A 22,272-nucleotide genomic window follows, 5' to 3' on the forward strand; every position below is an offset into this window, starting at 1 on the left:
GGTACAATAATATGATCATTACAACACGCGCGCGCGAATAAATAGAACGGGAAAAGGGATATTCTTTATTCTTTATTCAGAAGAAGAAGAAGAAAAATCTGAAGTCTCCTCAGCCGGTACAGATACCGCTTCTTCTTTCTCTTCTACGACGACTCTTTTCCTGGATTGAAACGGCGCAACTTGCGAGTTCGCCGCCTGTCTGCTCTCCGCGTCGAAGAACTCTAAGAACCTGTTAATCTTTATTACCGCGGCGTGCGCAGCCTTGGCGCTAAAATCCGCGTACTTCTTCGCAGTCACCCCGTCGAACGTTTTCTGTTGCGTGTCGAAATACGTCTTAAAATCAACCTTCTCGATATCCTCGACGATGTTGAACGCCAACTCTTTCGCCCTTTCCTCTTCTCTTCCGGATAAAAACACGCACGCGGTTAACAGATTCTTCTTAATCGTGTTTGGTTCACCCAACACAGATTTCACGTTACTCAACAACGCCTCGAAGTCTCCGTCCTCGGCTAACTCTTCGCAGTTTCGTAAAATCTCTCGACTTCTCGCGATGGGCACGAGGTAAAAAAACAACGGCTTCTCCGGTTTCCCTCCGATAGAATCATCCGGAATTAACCCAAACCCGATAAATCCAACCGTCAACGCGATCCCAATCGCCAATCGTCTGTTCACCGTGTTCTGATCTTCCTCGCTCATCTCCGCCACCGTCAACTGTTCGCTCGGCTGTTCTTTCGAGACGAATTCTAATCCGTCTTGCAACCAGTTCCCGTCCTTCTTATTCTTTCCGAAATCGAAAATCTGCTCGCGTTGCATGCTTCCATCGATTCGAGACTTTGTCCCGGTGCCCCTCGGTTTCATTCGCGCCAGTTCATCGATGGTTAAATTTTCATTACTAGTGTTACTCTCTTCTCGCTTGTTGTTGTTCGTCTCCTCCAACTTTTGTTGCAACAGTTCTTTCTCCTTCTCCGCTCGCTCTAATTTCGCGAGCATTTCTTGCATGGACGTTTCGTTCATCATCATCGAAGAAGAAGAGGACTCGTTGTTTTCGTCGCTCTTTTCGTCGGAAGCTTTGACGACTCGAAGAGTTCTTCTATTACTTCTTTTTCTCTCTCTTTCGTTTAAAAGGTGTGTTTTCTTCGCGAACGTCTTCTGCTTCGTCGTCGTCGTCATCGAAGAAGGAGGAAGACCGCCTTTGCCTGTCCGACGCGGACCAAACGCATTTTCCGAAAAAGCAAAGGACCTGGACGCAAACATCGTCGTCGTCTTTTGTCGTCGTCGTCGTCAAAGTGAGAGCGCGTTGTGTTTAGCGCGTCTGTCGTCTGTGCTTTAAATCGCCCGCACTTTGCGCTTTGCGTGTACTACGAATGGAGAGAATTTCATTCGTTTCGTCGTCGTCGTTTCCCCACTTTTGTGGAAGACTTTGCGTGAGTAATTAATGTTTACCTACGCGACGAGGACGACGAGGACGACGAGGACGACGACGACGACGACGACGACGAAAAGAGCGTCTCTCTTCTGTTTGCGAAAATTCGTTTCTTTTGAAGAAGGCGCGAGGAAGAGAGAAGAGAGTTCCTCGCGCGCATCTTTTTCCGGCAGAATGGCGGCTCTCGTTCAGGACGAAGATGTTGATGCGAACCGTAACAACACGACGACGACAACAACGAATACAACCGCGAAGAAGAAGAAGAGCAAAAAGGAAGATGCGGAGAAAAAGAAAGGACCGACGCCGGCACCGAAGCACACGCGGAAATACGGCGCACCGATGACTGGGTACCAACTGGAACACGGCGCGAAATTGATGGCGGAAGATTCACCGTTCGCTTCCTTGAACTTGAAGGAAGCGATGAAAAGCGGCGCGGCGAAAGGCGTGAGATGTCGACAGCACGTGAACCCGTTGTCGCAGAAATTTAGCGCGCCATCGCGGACGCCCGATTGGGCGGCGATTTTCAAAGAACCGGTGAAACCGATGACCATAGACGTGGGATGCGGGGGAGGAAGATTTCCGTTGGCGATGGCGCAGCGGTTTCGCGAGAGGAATTTCTTAGGCGTGGATGTTCGAGAGGCTTTGGTGGAAAGAGGGGAGAAGTGGGGGGAGTTTGCGGAAGTTTCGGAGAACGTCGCCTTTGCGGCTGGGAATTGCACGGTGTCTTTGAAGCCGTGGTTGGACGATTACAACGAAAATAACAGAGACGAGAAAAGAAGAGGGAAAGTTGAACTCGTATGCGTGCAGTTTCCGGATCCGCACTTTAAAAGAAAACATTGGAAACGAAGGGTGGTGCAAAAACAAATGGTGGACGCGTTAGCGAGCGGGTTGGAAGAAGGGGCGAGAGTGTTTTTGCAATCGGACGTGAAAGAGGTGGCGGAAGATATGCGCGATAAGTTTGAGAAGTTTGGAAACGGGAAATTTGTCGTCGACGAGAGTTTACACGGCAACGAAGAGGTGATTTTCGAGGCGGACGCGCCAGATATATCGGATTGGGAAGGCGAGGAACACGAGGGGTTCGTGCCTACTTGGTATAAAAAAGGATGGTTGAAAGAAAATCCGCTGGGTATACCCACGGAAAGAGAAGTACAAACCACGAACGAAGGCCAGCCGTGTTTCAGAGTGATGCTCGTCCGAACTTGAACTGCGGAATAGTAGTATATAATATTTTTAAGAGAAGAAAGAGAGTGTTGAAAGCAATACATCGATTATACCGGTATAACTAGTACGGCAGTAACTATCATCCAAATTTGCGTCTAAATCGATCTCGAGTCTCGTTGAACTTTGCGCTTCCTTTAGGTATCGTCATGTTGTTTGCTACCGTAGAGGACTTCATCGTCGTTTCCACGATTTTGTTTCGGTTAAATATGAGCGAGGCGTCTCGAATCATGTCGCCGTATTTAGAGGAAGAAGGAATAGCCGACGCCGAACGCGCTGGACCGCCTCGGGCGGATAAGTTTCCAGCTTTTAACGCCGCGCGTTCAATCGCGAGCGCGCGACGGCGCGCTGATAACGAGTTTGCATTTTGCTCTGGAGCGCTCTTACTTCCCGGCTGTTGCTTCGAAGAAGAAGAAGAAGAAGAAGAAGAGGAAGCAGCAGCCGGCGCACGCGAGGATGCCAGAGACGACGTAACGCGCGATTCTCGCATTTTACTCTCCGTAATATTCACCGACGCGCCCGTTGGCGTTGACTTTCGCACCGACCTATGGTGCTCGTATTCCCTCCACGCGTCTTCATCTTCGTCAAAACCGTCGTCCGAAAAGAGCGATGCGATGTTTGGTATTTTCGATCCGTTACGTTTGTGCGTCATCGAGCCGCGCTCGCTTTCTTCATCGTCATCTTCGTAGTCATCAAACGATGATACCGATGAGTTATCGTCCACGTCCCCAGGATTATTTGAAGCCGGCGCCGATGAATCAAACGCGATGGTGGTTTTCCTCGCTCGCAAACTCTCGATTTCATCTCTCAACTCTGCCACCGTTTGATCTCTCAGAGCTAACGCAAATTGTAACTCCGCGTTTCGTGCCACCGCCAAGCGGTACTCGGAAAGAGAGCGCGCTAAACCAATATTACCTCTATAGTTACCACCACCTGATATTAAATCATCTACTTTCTTGCTGATTAAATCTCTCACGCAATCGTTCCTTGAGATTTCGTCCGCGTATTTTTTCGAGTCTTCCGCGTGTCGTAAATGTTGCTGGCGTAACTTTGCAATCTTCTTTTCGTGCTTAGCTTTGCCCTCTCCTCGAGCAGCTGCGACGCGTTTTTCACGCCTAGTGAGTTCTCTGCGGTTCGACATATCTGCCGCTTCCAGCTCGAACAACGCTTTTTGAAAATTGACTCGCTCTTCCACATTTTCGGTGATTTCGTCGCAGAGCTGTACAACGCGTTCGTCGAGCGCTATGCGAGAAGAGCACGTTTTGCATTCGTCGTAAGTTGTCGCTGCATATTTATCACCATCGCGCGTACTTCCTTTATTGTTGCTATGATACTTTGAACGTCCAAACGGAATGCTATCTGTCATTGCCGATGACAGGACGGCGTCATCATTCGCGGTTGACATCGAATTGCTTTTTGTAGTATTTCGCCTCGAGAAGAAGCCGTGCAGTCTCGATGAAGTCGTCGATGACGCAGATTCGGCCGCAACCCTTTTATCATTACTGTTATTATCTAAAGCATTTCCAAGCGCTAGCTTTAATCTCGAAACTTCTGATTGTAAAGCTTCGACCACTTTGCGGTACTCACCGTTCTTCTTCATCTCGGCGACGTGGTGCGACTCTGTCGAAATCGACGAATGCGATGGGTTTATCATTTCAATAGATTTCGCGCGGTTGGCATAGGATAACGTATTCGCGTTGTTGATGACTTGTTCGGCATCTTCACTTACGGTTGCAATCATGACACATTTTCCCTTTCCACTCAAACCATCCTTTAACAAGCGAGTAAGCTTGGAGTCGCGATACGGAACGTATACCGTAGTCGTAGGTTTCCTTTGCGAAGATGCTTTTGGGGGAGCAAGGTGTGAATGATTACGATGTGCACCACCTCGTCGATTCGTATTACTCGCATTGTTTTGCGTATCGCTCACTTTTTTCCGCCGTCCGAGCGCGTTTATGCAATTCGCCAGCGCCAAGAGCGATTTGTTTATGCTCGCGCCATCTCGCAACTTATCGCCTCTCGTGTTTGCCTCGTTCGCGCGTTCGCTTCCTGCGAGATCAACCAACGATAGTTTTCCGCGCTTTATTATGCATTCATTTTCGTTATCATTGTCGCAACTAGAGCCAATTCTTTCGCAAACGATAATCTCTAAAACAGCGTGCGATCTCGACGAAGTCGCGTTGATATCCGTCGCGTCCGTCTTACGCCTCGCGTTGCCCTTTTCCAACAAATCCGAAACGTGCGATGGGGAACACACGACGACTTCTCTAGCGCCAACAACTACCGCACCGCCACGACTTGAGTCTTCGCGTAACTCCAACTTTGGTTGTGAAGACGTGTTGATCCCGTTGTTTGAAAAACTATTTCTCGATTGTCTCAAATCGCCGCCCCCAAATACTCCGACGCTCGACGAAAGCGAAGCGCTCAGATCAAATTCATTTTTATTATGAGAATATTGCTGCTGTTGTTGTTGATGATGCTGTTGTTGTTGATGATGCGGCACAGTTGTCCTCTTTTCTGCGAGCAAATCGTACAAGTTCTCGTTATACACCTCCACGTACGAACACCTCACCTCCAACGTGCCTTCTTTTTGTTCTTCTTCTTCTTCCTCTTCCTCTTCTTCTTCTTCTTCTTCGCTTCCCGCGCGTCGTTTTTCCCTCCTCCTCTTCTTCCTCCTCTCTTCATTCATCCTCTCCACGCCATCGAACACGTCTCGAATCGACCGCATCATCATCCCCGGGTCATCTCTTCTGCCAATCATCGTGTGCGTCTTCCCCGAACCGGTCGCGCCGTACGCGAACACCGTCGCGACGCCGCCTCGTAAAATCGTTTCCACGACGTTTAAATCCTCTTCTTTGGAGGGGGAAGAGGAAGAAGTCGAAGAAGTCGAAGAAGACGAAGAAGTGCGCCTTAAGAAAACGTCTCTGTACACCTGTTCGTTGGTCGAATACCGATCAAAAACCGCGTCAAAGGTATACTCCTTCGCTTTTTTCGTGGAACTTGCCGGTACCGGGTTCGAGATTCGCACGGTTTTGCGATCCGCGCGAGTGTCTAAATACGCGTTGTTGTTGTTGTTGTTGTTGTTGTTACTGTTGTTGTTCGGAGTCCCATCGCGCGTTGATGATGACGACGACGACGATGACGATGCCGTCGTTAGTGTTCCCGACTTTGAGGAAGTTGCGGTCGTATTTTTTTTATTCTTCGTCTTTTTCTTCTTCTTCTTCTTCTCGTCTTCTTCGTTTACGTCGTCGTTCGAAGCAACGACGCTCGTTTTTGGTGCGACGACTTTTGGTCGCGTGCGCGTGGCCACGAAGAGCGTTGAAAAAACAGTCATGAGAGTTGTCGTCGTCGCTTTTAGCGATGACGACGATGACGATGATGCGTTTCTCGCGCGTGTTTTTTTATGTGTCTGTTGTTTTTCTTTTTTTTTCACTCTCGTGTTTTTTTTTGGTCAACGAAAAAAAACTGATTTCTTCAGTAATTTTGGCCAATTAAATTCCAATTCCAATGTCACATAAACCTTCTGTACTTCTCTTCACACCTTTTTATTAAGCCGAATACAACGCGCGCGCGATAATACTACGTTCAAAACGCGAGAAGACCACCCGCGGTGATGATGATAAAACAGCGACAGTGATGATGATTGGGAGCAAAGTCGTTTTTTTTCAAAAGGAGAGATGCAAAAGGATGTAGGAGTGTAGCGCGCGCGTCGTCTGCGCATCATGTTTTCGTTGGTGTTTCTTTCGCTTTTAAGAATAACGACGACAACGAACGCGGCGCTCGTTCGAGTGCAAAAGCCGCCAACACGAACGCAAACGAATTGTAAACCAGCGTGTCCTTCCCTTTCCGTGCCTTCGGAGTGTGGGTATGTCGGGACGGCGAAAGACTTGATGATGATGACGACGACGACGACGACGACGAGTCCTCCTCCCAACGAAAAACGAAGAGTGCTCCTCGCGAGTGGGTCGTCGTTAAAGTCGTTAAAATCGAGAAGACGGAGGAGCGGTAGTTTTACCGGTAAAAAGGGCGGTGGTGGTGGCGGCAAATCTCGAGGACAAACGCAACCGTTTGCGCCTCCTTCGAACGAGTTCATAGACGTGTTGAGAGCGAATTTGCGATATTGGAGAGAACTCGGCGAGGAGAAACAACGCTGCGGTTTGTGGACGTTAGACTGCGTGAAAAACTACTGGCCGGAAGATAAGATACACATGAACATCACGAGGGAAATCACGCATCCAAGACATCCATTTTTACGGTTGTTTGTGGGGAACAAAGTGCCCGCGGAGGAGAAGTGGGCGAATTTTTTTCCGGACGTGAAACCGCTCGGATTCGGGAGTTGCGCCGTCGTCGCAGTAGGTTCGAACGTGTTGAAATCCGAACGAGGGAAGGAGATTGATGCGCACGATACCGTTATTAGATACAACAGTCCGATGAAGAAGTATGAAAAGAGCGTGGGTAAGAAAAGCGACGTTATATATTGGAAAATCCGAGGCGACGAGAAAGAATACGGCCAAGAAGGACAAAAGGCGGCAAAGTTTTACATGTTCAAAGACGAAACAAAACTACGCATGGTGGCCTCCAAGAAAGACTTGAGCGAGAACACGTTCAAAGGCAAACCAATTCTCTGGCCTTCGCCTCGAAGAAACGCGGTCTTTGAAGCCGCGTATTATCTTTACAAGAAAGAAAATAAGAAAATCTCCAGAGGCGCCGCGTCCGGCGGTTTCAAGTTAGCCGGCGATATCCTCGCGTCGGGTTTGTGCACGAGAGTCGATTTGTACGGCTATTCCAGCGAAGGCGCGGGAAAGTATTTCAACCTGGGGAAAACCATGAGCAGCATCCATCTCATGGGGTTAGAGAACTTCATCTACAGAGTCGCGCAAGAGCAAGAGATGATGTGCGTGTACGATTAAAAAGAGTAGTTGTAATTATAGTAGTAATAGCAGTAAAGCGCTGAGCGTTGTTTTAGATATCATCCTTTTAAATCTTCTAGTTTAGCGTACATATTGTCCAATCGTCGTCGTCGATCGGCTATCGAGTTTTGTTGTTGTTGATGTTGTTGTTGTATCCTTTTGATCTTTCTGTTACTCTTCTCGGCGGTCGCGTCGCCGTCGTCGTTCTCTTGGCCGCCGCCGCCGCGAGGAGGAGGAGGTGCACTCCTCGCTCTTTCCAACGCCTCCAACCGTTCCTCAAAGTCGTTGAGACGATGCATCAGCTTCACGCTCATTCCCTCCCAAAGCGCATCCAGTTTCGACAGCGTCTCCTCGTACCTCTTCTCTGCGATTACGTCTCGTTCTTCGCTTCCCCGTTTCCACTTCTCCGCGATATCTTTGATGTGCTCGTCCGTTTCTCTCGCGCGTTGTTCGTGGATTTCTTTCATCAGATGCATCATCTCCGCGAGCGTTTCCAATTTTTTCTCATCATCGTCGCGACGATGATGTGTTTTCATTTTGTCTTCTTCGCGGTAATTACGGTGATTACGACGGCAGTGGTAAATCTCGTTCACCTCGTCGTCGTGTGCGTCGTGAATCGTCGCGGTAAAACTGGTAAAATTCTCGCTTATTATAAATGTGTGTGTGTGTGTGTGTGCGCGCGCGTCAACACCTAATAATTTTAGTGAGAAAAATATCTTTTGAAATTTCCCTCGTTTTCCTCAAAATTTTTTACTCCTACGGGGCTGCTCTCTCTCGCAATCAGACGAAGATGACACCATCATCATCCTTGGCGGAAAAAGTGGCCACGTTTGCCTCGGTGACCGGAGTGGAAGATCAGAGCACGTCCCGACGGATCTTAAAGGTGTGTTATTAGTATTATTCGTGTTTGCCCTTTTTCGTTTGCAAATCGTCGTCGTCGGAAAGTCTTCTTCGCGTCGCATCGTTTCAACTTTTTTAACTCGTCCAAAACGGTTGTTTTTATGTACACGTCGCGCGCTTTTAAAAGGAGTTTAGTAGTACGCGGTAAAACCTTCTTTCGCTGCTGACTCTTGCTCTTCCTAATACTCGCGCTGTTGTCGTTCTTCTTCTTCGAATAAAAACAGAGATACAAATGGGACATCGACAGATCCGTGGACGCGTTTTTCAGCGGCACGTACGAGAAAGAAATCGAAGGCGTTTCCGATGCGGAGATTGATGAGAAAACTGGGGAGTTGATTCAACGACCAACCCGCGAACAAGAACAAGAAGACAAAGAACAAGAAGACAAAGAAGAAGAAGAAAGAATGACCATAGAAGACGATAGCGCGAGTGAATATAACACGGGAGAGGACGACCCAGATTTTGTGGAAATCGATAGCGATGAAGAGATGGAGCGATTGATTATGAACCCGCGAGACGAACGGGAGAGGGAGCGAGCGGAGAGACAGATTGTCGATTTGACCGGGAGCACGCCGCGGCCCGCAAATTTACCAGTTGGAAGTGGAGATCACAGACATTCGGCGAGGCGGGCGCTTGAACAGGCGCGGGCTACGGCGGTAGGAGACGGAGGACGAGCGAATGGGGATTTGTCTCACATGATGCGCGGAGAAGCGGCGAACCGCGGCGAAGGAGACCAGGACGAGTTTATTTTACCGGATGGCATCGATTTGGAAGAGGCGAAACAGTTAGAAGCAGCCATGTTTGGCGTCGCGTACGAAGCACCAGAGGCGAGGCGGCCGATTGATCCGTCGCAATCGCTACCGTTTGTCGATATGAACGCGTCGGAGGACGTGTTGCGCAATAGATTCGAAAAATACGAGCAAGATGCGGCGTTTCAAGAGTCTTTGAGATTAGATCGAGAAAAGGAAACGAAGAGAGTTTTGGAAGAGCACAAAAAAATATTGGAGAAAGAAGAAGCAGAAGCGAAAGAAAAGAAGAGACGCGTCGAAGCGGAAAGGCACATCGAAGAGGCGAAATCGACTTTAGAAGAGGAGCCGGTCGCGGGAACGCCGGACGTGGTGACTATTCGATTGACGTTCCCAAACGGCGCAAAATTGCAGAGGCGTTTTTTGAAAGCGCACGCGTTGAAAAATATGTTCGCGTTTATCGATTCGAACTCCACCGCGGAACCGGAAGGTGGACCACACAAGGTTTTACCGAAAACGTATCGATTAGTAGCACACCATCCAAGAAGAGAGATAGAGTATAGCAGCGAAGGTACAATCGGGAGCATGACGAGTAGTAGCATGGAGGCGTTTTTCGTCGAGCTTTTACCCGATGTATAGAATAAAGGAGAGAAAAAAAGGAGGAGAAGGATCTGGAGGAAGAGAATAAATAGAGATACAAATATCGGTTTCAGATCGTGAAAGAACGAGATACTTCTTTTTACCGCGCGGTGAGTAAAATACAAATGTCAATCAAAAGAGCACAACTATTCTAACTCTAATGCCGCGTCGCAGAGCATGTGTCCAAGTATAGGACGACACCGTTCCAAACACGCCCCATAAAACACGCCTTCTTCGCGCAAACCTGCTCCTCTCTTCACGTTCGGTCCCATCCACGTCTCTGCAATCGCAATCGGTTTCCACCCTTTCCTCGCGCATTCCGCCAACAATTTCGGCGCCGCGCAATCGCCGCATCCGCACGGCAACTTTGACGCGTCGCCGTAGTAACACTTCCTAATGTTCAGCTCCACGAGCTTCCTTCTATTGTTTTCAATATCGCTACTACTACGAATACTACTACTATTACTGTTATCGCTGTTATCATCGTCATCACCCTCACTCATCTTCCTCTCTTTTCTAAAACTCGGCAAACTGTACGAATCCCAAATCCTTTCCAACAGCGCCCTCGACATATTCTTCCGTTTCGTCTTCAACTCCGTCACGGCCGTCGCGGCCGTGCCACTCGACCCCGACGACGACCACGACGCTTCTTTCTCCAACCTTTTAATTTCCTCCGACAACTTCTCAATCTTTTCCCTCTCCTCGATGTATTCTAAACTGTCGTGCGTCAACCGCGCCAACGGAGGACACCACCCGGGAACCACCCACTCGCCCATCCATTGTCCGCTAAACGCTTTCAACACTTTCCTCTCACTCGTCGTCGTCGTCGTCGTCGTCGTCGTTTCGCACAGGAGCACGCCAATCATTTTACCCCCGGTTCGTTGGTCGTACACGTCCTCGACTAAAAACTGACCACTTTCGTCCTCGTCCGAGACCGATTTCTGCTTCCGCAACTTCTCGAGCAACGCTTTCGCTACCTCTTCCGCCTCCCGCGTTCTTTCCAAAGTGTGCGTCTTGCCGCATAAATTGCAGTACCCTTTGCACGCTTCCTCTCTTTTTGAGAGTTCAATCACCGCCTGTTTCCTGCGTTCGTTCGCTCTTTCGTTCGCTTTGAGATTGATTTGATTTCTTCTTCTTCCGTCGTCGTCGTTGTCGTTGTTGTTTCCCACCACGGTCGACGACCGACGAAAGCGACGACTGCATTTCTTCTTCTTCTCTCTCTCGTTCTTCTCGATGATCGCGGAGGAGGAGGAAGGGTAACGACGACCCACGACGACGCACCGTTGCATTCTCTCACTTTTCCATTTCCGTTCGTGGTTTGCGCGTCACTTTTTCTGCAGTTTGCGAGGGAGAAACGACGACGACGATTATAACGCGCGCAATGGCGGAGAGCAGCAGTTTTATTTGCGCGTATTCTTCTTTTTGTGCGCATCGTCGTCATCAGCAAAAGCGGCAACACCACGGACGACGACGACTACGACGAAGAAGTTCGGCGGCGTTTTGGAACGACGACGACGAGAAGAACAACAACGACAAAAGCAACGACGACGACGACGACGAAGCAAAGAGAATAGCCGAGGTCTTGTACGGGAAAGACAAAGACAAAGAAGAACGACGACGAGGACGAAAAGATGATGATTTTGAGTTTGCAGACGACGAAGCGGAGCGACGGTATTACCAGAGCTTACCGAGAACGTTGGAGAGAGACAGCGGCGGTTTTGGTGGTACGAGTGGTAGGAGTAAAAGGAGCGGCAGCGCGAGGACAAGTTGGGACATTTCCGACGCGCCGGAAGATTCAGCCATCGTCGAATTAGCGAAGGTGATTGAACGAAAATGGGAGGAGGAAGCGTTCGCGTTCGCAGCGGCGACATCGACGAGGACGATGCAGACGACCTCGACGACGACGAGAAGCGATGAGGAGGACGCGGAAGATAACGACGATTCCGTCTCTGAATTTCCAACTGCGCCGGAATTGAAATCTGTGCGCGCGTTTCCCGAAGGCAGAGAGGACGGGAACGACGGCAGGAACGGTAAATCGTGGATCCGGATAGAGAACGTGTGCTTGCGATCGAAACGCACGTTTCGTAAGATGCACTTGGAGTTGGCGTGGGGGCCGATGGATTTTGTCGTCTTGCATTGCGTGATTTATCCGCACGCGATCGTGGACGCGCCGATATTTGCCGGTGATGTGGTTGGGTTTCGTGGGCGAATGTCGCTCTCCATCGTCGATTTAGCCCCGACAAAGAAGGAGGAACACGACGAAGACGACGATATCTTCGACGCGTTCGTCTCGGGATTAGAGAGTAGAAAGAGAATAGAGGAAACGTTAGAAAAGAGACCTCTACCGGAATGGGGCGAGGCTATTCTATCTTCGAAATGCGTCTGCATCGGTGGCGATAAAGATCAAATCGAAAATCAAAAGCAATTTGAACTCTTTCGCGAGTATTTCCTAGACGTCATGGACGGATACCTCTTCCTCGCCTCCACGGCGAGCGACAAAAATATTCTCAAAGACACCGTTCGAGCGTATAAAACGAACCAAAAAGTCGCGCTTGGAAACCACCCAAAAGACGACGACGTAAACGACGACGACGACGAGGACGACCACCCGTCTTTCGCTCTCCCAGACGCCCTCCTCCGCTTAAAAAAACAAATCCTATTCTGCGAGAAGCAGTTAACCAACGAGAAAACGCGCGCCGTGTTAGAGCGCGCCATGGGTTCGCGCTTGTGCGAAAGGTACATGACGGAAGTTTTGTTCGACGTGAACGAACGCACGCCTCTGTCGTAGCCGTACTAATAGCAGTAGAAGTAGTGATAGTAGTCGTAGTCGTAATAGCAGCAGCAGAGTAGTCGTAGTATTGAAAAGAAGCGTTTAGGAAGACCTTTCCCTCTTTCAGGAGAGCGTTTGCTTCATAAAAAAATTCATCGCTTGAACACGCAAAAAAAAACATCATCATGCCTTCGGCTCGGGCGAAACGTTCCGCCGCCCAGGCTGAACTCGCCGGAACGACTCCCCCTGCGACTCTCGCGACGACTAATGTTGGTGGTGGTGCGAGCGTTGGCAACGGAGGAGGAGGAGGAGGAGGAGGAGGAGGAGGCGCTCCTTCGATGGACGAACAGGACAAAAACAGCAGTCGCCGCTCGGCGCGATCGACTGCGCATCACGCGACGACGAACAATACCACGACGAACGCGACCACTGCGAATGCGGCGGCGCAAAATGCGAACAACAACAACAACAACAACAACAACATTAATAACACCGCGAAGGGAACGACGACGATTCAGACGACGGGAAAAGAAGAGAAACAACATCCCATCATTCACTACCGAATAGGGGAGATTTTAACCAAGCATTTCGCGAGGAAGCTTATGAAAAAGGACGGCGGAGACGGAGGGGAAGACGCGGAGGAGGACGACACTAACATCTTCGAGGTACGAATTCCGGCGGAGTGTGCGGTGTCCACCAATCGACAAGTGCGGGGACATCAGCTTTGGGGGACGGACGTGTACACGTCGGATTCGGATTTAGTCGCGGTTTTAATGCACTGCGGGTATTACGTTCCGAGTTTACAAGTGCCTCCGAGTTTGTTGGAGATTCGCGCGCTCGTTCGGCGGGTGGACGACGTGTCGGACGAGTTTCGGAGTTCGAGCAGGAACGGTATTCGAAGCCGAGCGTGGGGGAAGAGCGGATTCGCGAAGAAGAAGAAGATGATGAGGAGCGGCGGAGAAAAGGCGGCGGCGCCGGCTTCAGAGGCGGGCGTAAAAAAGGAAGAAAAGAAGGACGTCGAAGACGGTGAGAACGGTTCTGGCGGTGCGAACGGCGGGGAAGGTGCCGCGGCGGCGCACTTGCAAAGCAACAACGGTGTTTTGCAAACCTCCAACGGGCAAATAATCAACGCGGATGATTTCGGGATGGTTGTAGAATCCGCGGTGGCGGTGACGGTGAATCAACAAATCATCGAGTTGACGCCAACAGCGTCGGAATCGTTGAGGTATATGGTGGTCCCAACGTTCGTTCCGGAAGATAAGGAACGCGCGCAGAGAACGCGGGCGGCGTCTAACGCCAACGTCAACGTCGCCAGGAAGAAGAGGATGATACGAGAAGTGACGGTCTTGTACAACTTGTGCAACGAACCGTGGTTGAAGTATTCCATGGCGGCGGTGGCAGATAAAGGGTTTAAGAAATCTCAGTGGACGTCTGCGAGGTTACGCAGAGATACGTTGTATATGGAAACGAAAGACGAACGGTATCAGTTATCCTGGGTGAAAGGTAAAGGCAAGGACGAAAACGAAGGCTCCTATCAATTCGCAAAGTGTAAACGAGCGTTACCGCTGGAAGAGATGCGAAAGAAAGGCATTCCGTTACCGAAAGACGAGTTGAAAGACGAGATTAAGAATTTGAGTTGGAACGAAATAAAGTTTGGCGTGAGAGGATTGAAAGTGAAAGAGAGTGAGTATCCAGTCACGAGGTTGCAATTTTTGGCGCAAACGGCTTCCTCCGCCTTTTAAAACTCGCACACGATTGTAAATCCTTTTATTATTACTATATATTTAGAGGGAGAGAGGGGGAGAGAGAGAAAAAGAGAGAGAGAAGAGAGGGAGTGAGTGAACAAAGCACGCGCACCTAGCGATTTGTTCTCATTATCATTATCATTTACCGAGTATACAACATATCTAATAATACAAACATTACATTACGATTTTACACATTCGAACAAACGACTCGCGAATATTATTTCGCGAATCGAGGCGTACAAAACGCTCATCATCATTATCGACTCATCCAGTTCGAATCTTCCGCGTTCGGTTTCCCTCGCATCCCTCGCATGTCGCCAAACATTTCATCAAACGCCGGGTCGAAATCTTCGAACGGTTTGCCTTGGTCTTGCCCGTACCCCGAATCTTTCGTCCCCCACCCGTTTTCGTTATCGCCGCCGATGACGATTTGTTTAATCCCGACGTACTCTCTGCTCAAAGTGATTAAAGAATTGATGAGCACATCTAATGCCATCTCATCCGCGGTGCCTAAATCCATCCAAACTCGCGCCCATTTCCCTCTGTATTCAACTTCCCCGATCGCGTGAAACAACGACGCGCTCGTTCTATCGTGCGATCGAGCGACGTCGTAATCCAAATGACTCACCGTGTCGTTTAGGACCGAAGCGCTTTCTAAGCACTGTTGATTTTCCACGTTATATCCGCCTAATTTTCCAACCACGAACCACGATTTAATCGCCTCGTCGAAGAATTCTTTCTCTTTATCCTCTATGGTATTTCTCGCTTCCATCCAGACCCACAAATTTTGCGTTTGCACTTGCCTGAAGAACACCAACGTCGGCGTCTGCGAACCGTTCTTATTGTCGTCGTTTGACCCTTCGTCTCCAACGCCATCTTCGTTCAACGGTTTGTACACTCGACTCTTCTTCTCATCAAATCTCTTCCGTATGGCTTGTTCGATGGCATCTGGATCGCTCGCGTCTATTCCTTCCAACAACTTTTCCACGTCTGGATCCCAGCTCGCGCTGTCGCGTAAAATCTGGAACATTTTTTCCTTCGCGGCGGCGGCGGCGGCGGCGCTTCCTCCGTTGGTTTCTGATGCATTTTCTGCATCGCTCTCGACTTTTACTCCTTTTGTTGCGTATTTCTCATCGTTCGTTCGCCCTTGTTGCAAAGTTGTCGTTAAAAGCTCTCGCCGTTCGTTTCGCCTCTTTGACCTTCTGAAGTCCTTCTCGTTGTTTTCATCCTCATCATCTTCCACTCGTATTAAACACCTCGTCGTGATGATGGAAGAACGATGATGATTTGAACGATGATGATTTAAACGACGATGATGACGATGATGACGATGATGACGATGAGAACAATAATAACGCGACGGTCTGAAAGATGACGAGAAAGCAGCTTCGGCGCGCATGGTGTGTTGATTTTTTTGTGCAATAATTGAGCGCCGGCGTTTTCCCTAACACTCGAGAAAAGACTAAAAAACCCTAAAATTCTTGAAGGAAAAGGGGAACGACTTTTCGTTTTTTCACTCTTCTTCTTCACTTTTTTTCATTGATATCACACACACACACACATACAACACATATATTTATGATGCAACCTCATCATCCACAGACGCCATCTCGGGACAGATTTATCGCCAACCGATCTGCGATTGACTTGGACGTCGCCAGGTACGCTTTGGAGGGTAAATCATCCACCGAGAATAGCAACGATGATGATGATGAGAACGGTGGTCGAATGGATGACGATGGAAAACACCACCACCACCGATCCGTCGGCATCGCGAGTCCGAGTAAAGAGGCGTATAAGAAATCGTTAGCGTCGAACTACTCGGTACAAAACGGTGGTGAAAATGGTGATCACTTGAACTCGAAAATCTTAGCGTTTAAATCGAAAGCGCCGGCGCCGCCGAGCGGCATGGAGAACGCTTCGCGCGAGATGTACTCCTCGAATCATATCGGAGTTTTAAAGGGTGGAAAAAAACAGTTCCGTCACATCCCGCAAGCGCCGGAGAGGATTTTGGACGCGCCAGAGTTGGTGGATGATTATTATTTGAACTTGATCGATTGGTCGTCCCAGAATTCCATCGCCGTCGCTTTAGGGTGCACGGTGTATTTATGGAACGCCGGGACGGGCGCGATCGACCAGTTGATGCAGACGGACGTGGAAAACGACGAAGAGGATTACGTGACCTCCGTGAACTGGGCTCCGGATGGAAAGCACATTGCGGTGGGGACGAACAACGCGGAGGTACAGATCTGGGACGCATCGAGAGCGAGGAAAGTGAGAACGTTGAAAGGCCACGAGGCGAGAGTTGGCGCTTTGGCGTGGAACGGGACGCAGTTGGCGACTGGTTCCAGAGATACGACGGTGATGACGCACGACGTGAGGATTCGAGAGCATTGCACGAACACGTTCACGTGTCACTCACAAGAGGTTTGCGGGTTGAAATGGTCGCCAAGCGGGACGCAGTTAGCTTCGGGTGGGAACGACAACTCGTTGCATATTTATGACTCGCAGTCGTTGTCGAATGGTACGTACAGACACAAGTTGGTCGCGCACCAAGCCGCGGTGAAAGCTTTGGCGTGGTGTCCGTGGCAAGCGAATGTTTTGGCGTCTGGGGGCGGGACCGCGGATAGATGCATAAAGTTTTGGAACGCGAATACCGGGGCGATGACGAACTCGGTCGACACGCACTCGCAGGTGTGCGCGTTGCAGTGGAACACGCACGAGAGAGAGTTGTTGTCGAGCCACGGGTATTCGCAGAATCAGTTGTGCTTGTGGAAGTACCCGACGATGACGAAGATTGCCGAGTTTACTGGCCACACGGCGAGAGTGTTGCACATGGCGCAGTCGCCGGACGGAACGACGGTGGTTTCCGCGGCTGCGGATGAGACGTTGAGATTTTGGAAGTGCTTCGCGGAGAACAGCGCGGATTCGAAGAGGGTGGCGAAGGACGCGGCGAACGCGGAGAGATCGGTCTTGAAGAGGTTCAACTTTAGATAAACGCAACAATACACTAACAATCAGTCAGTTATATCTAGTAGTAGTAAGTAGTAGTGTGAGTGCACGCGATGCGTAGAAGAAGAGGAAGAGGGATGGAAAGATGGATGGATGGGAGAGAGAGAGATGTATTTTATATAACAATAGCTTTTTTAGAAGACTCCTTCTGCCGAGGGAAAAGAAGAAGCGAGAACGGAGAGAGAGAGAGAGAGAGAGAGAGAGAGAAGGAAGAGAGAAGAAAGAGAGAAGAGAAAAGAAAAGAAAAACAGGAGAGCGAAAAGCGTCTGGTCCGGATGAGAACCGCGAAGCACTTTTTGCGTGCTTCGGCGTGGTTACATGTGAGAGAGAGACCGGACGCGTTTGACTCTCAGCAGAGTCTTTTTTTCTCGTTTTTTTTTCTCGTCTTTTTTGTTTTTTTTCCACTTTTGCTTTGTGTTTTCTTTTCTACTGCAGGAACGACGTAAACGACGACGACGATACCGACGCCGAAAACCAATTCCATCCACGCTTCGCCGACAAGAACAACACCGTTATATTATATTGGAGCATTCTTCGCGCGTCCGGATAAACCATCATCACCAACACGAACGGTATCTTTCGGTACCTTCTTCAAAATATTATAAGAAAGTGTCCCTTCCCTTCAGAAAAGCATAGAGAAAAAGCATAAAACCCTAAAACTCCTTACTGTAAAAATTCAAAAATTCAAACCGAGTGGCTCCTCCTCCATTCGAACGCTTGCGCTGCGCATCCCAGATACACATCACAAACACCACCACCCTTTCCTTTTGCTTGCTGCGCGCGGTGAAGTGTGCTGTCTCGCATCCTACGCGCGCACACATACCCCGCATACACCTCTACGCGCACGCACGCACGCGCTCGATCGACGGCACGATAAAGAAGTTTCACTATGTTAGTCGAACGGGGAAACTACCGCCATTGTTACGAAATCATCCGCAGAGATGGCTACCAAACGCCGATTTTAATCTATGTTTCCACCTCGGACGTGGACGCGTTGTGCGCGTACAGAATCTTAAAATCCATGTTCCAGTCGGATAACGTCCCGTTTTCCGTGTTCCCGGTGAGCGGGAGCGAGGAGCTGCGGAAACGAGGGAAGGAAATCCCGGACGATGAACAAAACCGGGCGATAGTTTTGATAAACTGCGGAGGGACCGAGGACGTGAGAGAGATGATGGATTTGAAAGTGAATTGCAGAGCGTACGTGTTGGATTCGCACCGACCGCTGTCGTTGCAAAACGTGTCCGAGGAGAATAAGGACGTGTACGTGATCAGAGATGACTCAAAGGAAGGGGATGATTACTTTCCGGAGATGGATACGGACTCGGAAGAGGACGACGACGACGAGAAGAACGAGGACGAAGCAGAGTCGGATTTTAGTTCAGACGACGACGACGACGAGGAAGAAACGGCAAGACGCAAACAAATCAAGCTTGATAGACAAAGAGAGAGGCAGTCGCAAAGAGAGGCTCAACAGCCAGAGTCGCCGAGGACGGTCGCGTTGCGAAGAAAGAAAAGGCAGGCGGAAAGGGTGGAGTATTGGCGACGCGGGTCGTATTACGGTCGATCGGCTGGGTTGTGCGCATTCGATATGGCGTTTGACATGAAGAAAGAGGGACTGGAGAAGAATTTATTGTTATGGTTAGCGATTGTGAGTTTAACCGACCAGTTGGCGCACCAAAAAGTGAGTCAGGAGACGTATAAGCAGTATTGCTTTCAGCTGATGTCGCAAGTATCCAATCAAATCAACGGGAACATGCACCAGGAGAGAGCTTTGGACGACGGGACGATGGTGAAAGTGTTTGAGGATCGCAAGATTTCGATTGAAGAAGAATTAAGGTTTGAGATGATGCGGCATTGGAACTTATACGATGCGATGCTGCATTCGCCGTACGTTGTCACTCGATTGCAAACGTGGAAAGAGAGCGGTGTGCACTTGTTGGATTCGTTGTTGGCCACTTGCGGGTTGTCCTTGCAAGAAGCGAAGCAGAAGTTTTCGCACATGAGTCCAAACATGGAGAAACAAATGCGGGAAAAGTTGAAAGAGCACGCCGGATCGCACGGCGGGTTGCACGATTTAACGTATTGGTCGTTTACGTACCACCATGGATTTAAAGTAAAAATGTCTGCGATGGACGTGGTATACGCCGCGACGGCTATTTTAGAGAATTATTCCAGGTGCGACGTAGAGGACGATGAGGACGAAAAGGAAAACGAAGAAAACATCAACACCGAAAATGACATGGATATTAGAGGTAACAGTAACAACAACAGACGGAAAAGCGTGGGAGGAGGAGGCGATGAGGAAGACGGCACGCCGGAATCCTCGGCGGCAGCGTTCTGGACCGCCTCGAAGGTTTTAAGTTTGAGCAACTGGGAAGAGACATCAAATGGATTACAACGAGCTATGCGCGTGCAACGTGCGCTCATTCGTCAAGGTGGGTTCGCTTTGTCGAACAAAGGCTCGATTAAAACGCTCGGTTCGTTGAGATACTTTTCGTTGACCGAGCACGGTTCTCCTGCGGATGTGGATTTATTTAAGCATCCGCTGACGCTTTTGCGATTGGCGTTGTTTTTGCAAGATGCTTTGAGACAGGTGAAAAAAGTTCTCAGACCGTTAATCGTCGTCGGTCCGTCTATGATTGACCCGAACTATTTCTTGGTTGTCGGCGTGACGGAAAAGCCGCAGACAGATTCGATCGAAAGCGGAGGTAACTTTTTCATGCAATCGTACGCGCGCGCGGCAGAGCAAGTGAGAGCGCACACGAAACACGGGAGTTTCGAAGGAAGCGTGGTGCAAGTAGCCAAAACGGACTTACCGGAGTTTTTAGAATCGTTGAGTGATATCGACGCCGAACGCGTCGCGAGACAAGCTTATATGAGAAATTATTAGGAGTTTCGTTGTAGAAAAAATCTTCGGTACAAATACACACTTAAAAAAAAATTACAGCTACCCAGTACCCAGTACCTGTCACGTATCTATGTATCAATTGTGCACAGCTTACGATAGCGCTCATTGAAATCTACATCTATCCATATCTTATTTAAAAATACATTTAACCGTTACGGGACGCGACGTAACTGACGGCCATTTTCAAATCAGTTAAAACCAACTTTAAAGCCGCCGTCCATTTTTCGTCTCTATTGAATGTAAACGTAACTTTCTTCCCGTCTACTTTGTCCGCCTCGATCGAGTACGGGTACCGAAACACTGGTTCTACGCCCATCTCAAAATCTCTTTCCGCGAAATACCTACCGAGTTCGTCCAAACACGCCAGGAAACCACAAATGGCGCGATCGTACTTGTGACTGGTCATGATGTTCACAGGACCGAACAAATCGTAACACTGCGACACCGTGTTCGTATTGGCGTTGATTTCGCACACCGCTGGAAACGACCCCATCGGGCGCAATGCGTGTGAACGGAATTCTATCTTCATCGCGTTAGCGAGCGATTGTAAGAGTAACGTGGCCATCCCCCACGCGGCGTTGATTTCGTCCCATTCCACCGGCACCGTGGACGTGCGGCCTAATCGAAATCCGTTGATGGTCCCAAATGGTCCGTCGTGCCAAATGTGAAAGGCATCGTTGTATACGTTCGTTCGTCTTAGTAAGTCTAATTGCGTCGAAGCGCGTTCCAGTTTGGTTTCCAACGCGTCTCGTTCTTCTTTCAAAGATTTAGCGTCGATTTCAAACTGGTTCACCTCGTGCCAAATTTCAAACTCAGCCTTCTTCACTCGCGCCGCGTTGCGTTGCAACGCTCTTTTCCGCACTTTCTGTTTTTCCAGCTCTAATTCTAATTTCTCAACCTCTAACTCTATCGCTTTATCTCTCTCAAACGCTCGTTCGAGTTCGAGTTCGAGTTCTTCCAATCGCTCTTGTTTCTTCTTCTTCGCTCCCTCTTCCTCTCTTTCCTTCCCGTTTTGACCACCGCCGCCTTTGCTCAAATCTAAACTCGCAATCGCCCTCTCGTACTTCTCGCACTCCTCCTCCAAATCCTCGCACATCTTGTCCATATTCACCTCTACTTCTTTCGCACACGTTTCGCACAGGGGGAAGTCCTGCTTCGTTTTCTCGCTCGCGATGTCGAATATTCTCGAGAGCGTCGCGGCTGTTTGCCCCGCCGCTTTCAGCGCGTCCGACGTTTTCGTTCTTTGCACCGACGTCGGCAAGTGCACGTACGAAGACGCCGCTTTGGCGTCGTCGGTCTCGTTACTCTCGTCTTGCTCCTCTTCGTTTACAATTTCTTCTTCTTCTTTTTCTTCCAACAAAAAATCTCGAAACTGCTTCTCGCCAGCTGTCACCTTCAACTTCCCACTCGTATCCGCGATACGCTTCGCTCGATCTCGGTCCTCCTCTTTCTCCTCTTCTTTCTCCTCGTAAAACTCTAAAGGCACTTTACACTTTTGACATCGAAAGAAAGGAGGAGGACGTTTTTTATTGAGGTCGTCTATACCGTCGCTCGTCGTCTGATGATCATCACTCGTCCCCGCGTCGACGACGACGGTTACGTTCCCTTCCTTGTTGGTGTTTTCCCCGGCAGCGTTATTAAAAGCATTCGTCTTTGTCGTCGGGGACGAAGAAGAAGGTTGCGCGTTCGCGAGACGAGAAGACGGACGCGAGGAGGAAGATGTGTTGTTATTGTTGTTATTATTCTCCCCAACCGGCGCGAGGTAGAGCACGTCTAAATCGATCGCAGACCCGGCGATGGTGCCCATGGATGTTGGTGCTTTTTTTGTGTAGATTTTGCTCAAAAGGTTGAGAGAAGAATGATGATGGGGATTTCAATAAAAGAGGAAAACGCTTCCCTCTTCTTCGTCTCATTCTCGGTCTTTATTATTAGTATTAGTATTATTATTACTAGTAGTATTACTATTACACGAAATGGTCTTTTCTCTCTCTCTCTCTC

General features: G+C 49.3%; 13 protein-coding genes across 13 annotated transcripts; 7 read left to right on the forward strand and 6 right to left on the reverse strand.

The window, feature by feature from the left end:
* Positions 1-72: 72 nt before the first annotated feature.
* Positions 73-1,254, reverse strand: Bathy08g04150 (predicted protein; the record flags this gene model as incomplete). The annotated part of the gene is made up of 1 exon (XM_007511332.1): positions 73-1,254. One exon carries the CDS (start codon positions 1,252-1,254, stop codon positions 73-75), a length of 1,182 nt encoding a protein of 393 aa, XP_007511394.1.
* Positions 1,255-1,597: 343 nt separating this feature from the next.
* Bathy08g04160 (tRNA (guanine-N(7)-)-methyltransferase) lies at positions 1,598-2,626 on the forward strand (the record flags this gene model as incomplete). The annotated part of the gene is made up of 1 exon (XM_007511505.1): positions 1,598-2,626. One exon carries the CDS (start codon positions 1,598-1,600, stop codon positions 2,624-2,626), a length of 1,029 nt encoding a protein of 342 aa, XP_007511567.1.
* Positions 2,627-2,723: 97 nt separating this feature from the next.
* Bathy08g04170 (predicted protein) lies at positions 2,724-5,975 on the reverse strand (the record flags this gene model as incomplete). The annotated part of the gene is made up of 1 exon (XM_007511559.1): positions 2,724-5,975. One exon carries the CDS (start codon positions 5,973-5,975, stop codon positions 2,724-2,726), a length of 3,252 nt encoding a protein of 1,083 aa, XP_007511621.1.
* Positions 5,976-6,363: 388 nt separating this feature from the next.
* Bathy08g04180 (predicted protein) lies at positions 6,364-7,551 on the forward strand (the record flags this gene model as incomplete). Its single annotated transcript, XM_007511705.1, has 1 exon — positions 6,364-7,551. One exon carries the CDS (start codon positions 6,364-6,366, stop codon positions 7,549-7,551), a length of 1,188 nt encoding a protein of 395 aa, XP_007511767.1.
* Positions 7,552-7,610: 59 nt separating this feature from the next.
* Positions 7,611-8,087, reverse strand: Bathy08g04190 (unknown protein; the record flags this gene model as incomplete). The annotated part of the gene is made up of 1 exon (XM_007511306.1): positions 7,611-8,087. The coding sequence occupies one exon, from the start codon at positions 8,085-8,087 to the stop codon at positions 7,611-7,613; it is 477 nt and encodes a 158-aa protein (XP_007511368.1).
* Positions 8,088-8,341: 254 nt separating this feature from the next.
* Positions 8,342-9,836, forward strand: Bathy08g04200 (Predicted regulator of the ubiquitin pathway (contains UAS and UBX domains) (ISS); the record flags this gene model as incomplete). The annotated part of the gene is made up of 2 exons (XM_007511643.1): positions 8,342-8,434; positions 8,676-9,836. The coding sequence occupies 2 exons, from the start codon at positions 8,342-8,344 to the stop codon at positions 9,834-9,836; spliced, it is 1,254 nt and encodes a 417-aa protein (XP_007511705.1).
* A 146-nt stretch (positions 9,837-9,982) lies between these two features.
* Bathy08g04210 (pseudouridine synthase) lies at positions 9,983-11,125 on the reverse strand (the record flags this gene model as incomplete). Its single annotated transcript, XM_007511309.1, has 1 exon — positions 9,983-11,125. The coding sequence occupies one exon, from the start codon at positions 11,123-11,125 to the stop codon at positions 9,983-9,985; it is 1,143 nt and encodes a 380-aa protein (XP_007511371.1).
* A 92-nt stretch (positions 11,126-11,217) lies between these two features.
* Bathy08g04220 (phycocyanobilin:ferredoxin oxidoreductase) lies at positions 11,218-12,624 on the forward strand (the record flags this gene model as incomplete). The annotated part of the gene is made up of 1 exon (XM_007511577.1): positions 11,218-12,624. The coding sequence occupies one exon, from the start codon at positions 11,218-11,220 to the stop codon at positions 12,622-12,624; it is 1,407 nt and encodes a 468-aa protein (XP_007511639.1).
* Positions 12,625-12,944: 320 nt separating this feature from the next.
* Positions 12,945-14,348, forward strand: Bathy08g04230 (predicted protein; the record flags this gene model as incomplete). The annotated part of the gene is made up of 1 exon (XM_007511369.1): positions 12,945-14,348. One exon carries the CDS (start codon positions 12,945-12,947, stop codon positions 14,346-14,348), a length of 1,404 nt encoding a protein of 467 aa, XP_007511431.1.
* A 262-nt stretch (positions 14,349-14,610) lies between these two features.
* Positions 14,611-15,753, reverse strand: Bathy08g04240 (predicted protein; the record flags this gene model as incomplete). Its single annotated transcript, XM_007511672.1, has 1 exon — positions 14,611-15,753. The coding sequence occupies one exon, from the start codon at positions 15,751-15,753 to the stop codon at positions 14,611-14,613; it is 1,143 nt and encodes a 380-aa protein (XP_007511734.1).
* Positions 15,754-15,932: 179 nt separating this feature from the next.
* On the forward strand, positions 15,933-17,351 carry Bathy08g04250 (predicted protein; the record flags this gene model as incomplete). Its single annotated transcript, XM_007511372.1, has 1 exon — positions 15,933-17,351. The coding sequence occupies one exon, from the start codon at positions 15,933-15,935 to the stop codon at positions 17,349-17,351; it is 1,419 nt and encodes a 472-aa protein (XP_007511434.1).
* A 904-nt stretch (positions 17,352-18,255) lies between these two features.
* Bathy08g04260 (predicted protein) lies at positions 18,256-20,256 on the forward strand (the record flags this gene model as incomplete). The annotated part of the gene is made up of 1 exon (XM_007511520.1): positions 18,256-20,256. One exon carries the CDS (start codon positions 18,256-18,258, stop codon positions 20,254-20,256), a length of 2,001 nt encoding a protein of 666 aa, XP_007511582.1.
* A 163-nt stretch (positions 20,257-20,419) lies between these two features.
* Positions 20,420-22,081, reverse strand: Bathy08g04270 (beclin 1 protein; the record flags this gene model as incomplete). Its single annotated transcript, XM_007511669.1, has 1 exon — positions 20,420-22,081. One exon carries the CDS (start codon positions 22,079-22,081, stop codon positions 20,420-20,422), a length of 1,662 nt encoding a protein of 553 aa, XP_007511731.1.
* Between the last annotated feature and the right edge of the window lie 191 nt (positions 22,082-22,272).

This window comes from Bathycoccus prasinos, assembly GCF_002220235.1.
Source record: "Bathycoccus prasinos genomic : Chromosome_8".
Classification (NCBI taxonomy): domain Eukaryota; kingdom Viridiplantae; phylum Chlorophyta; class Mamiellophyceae; order Mamiellales; family Bathycoccaceae; genus Bathycoccus; species Bathycoccus prasinos.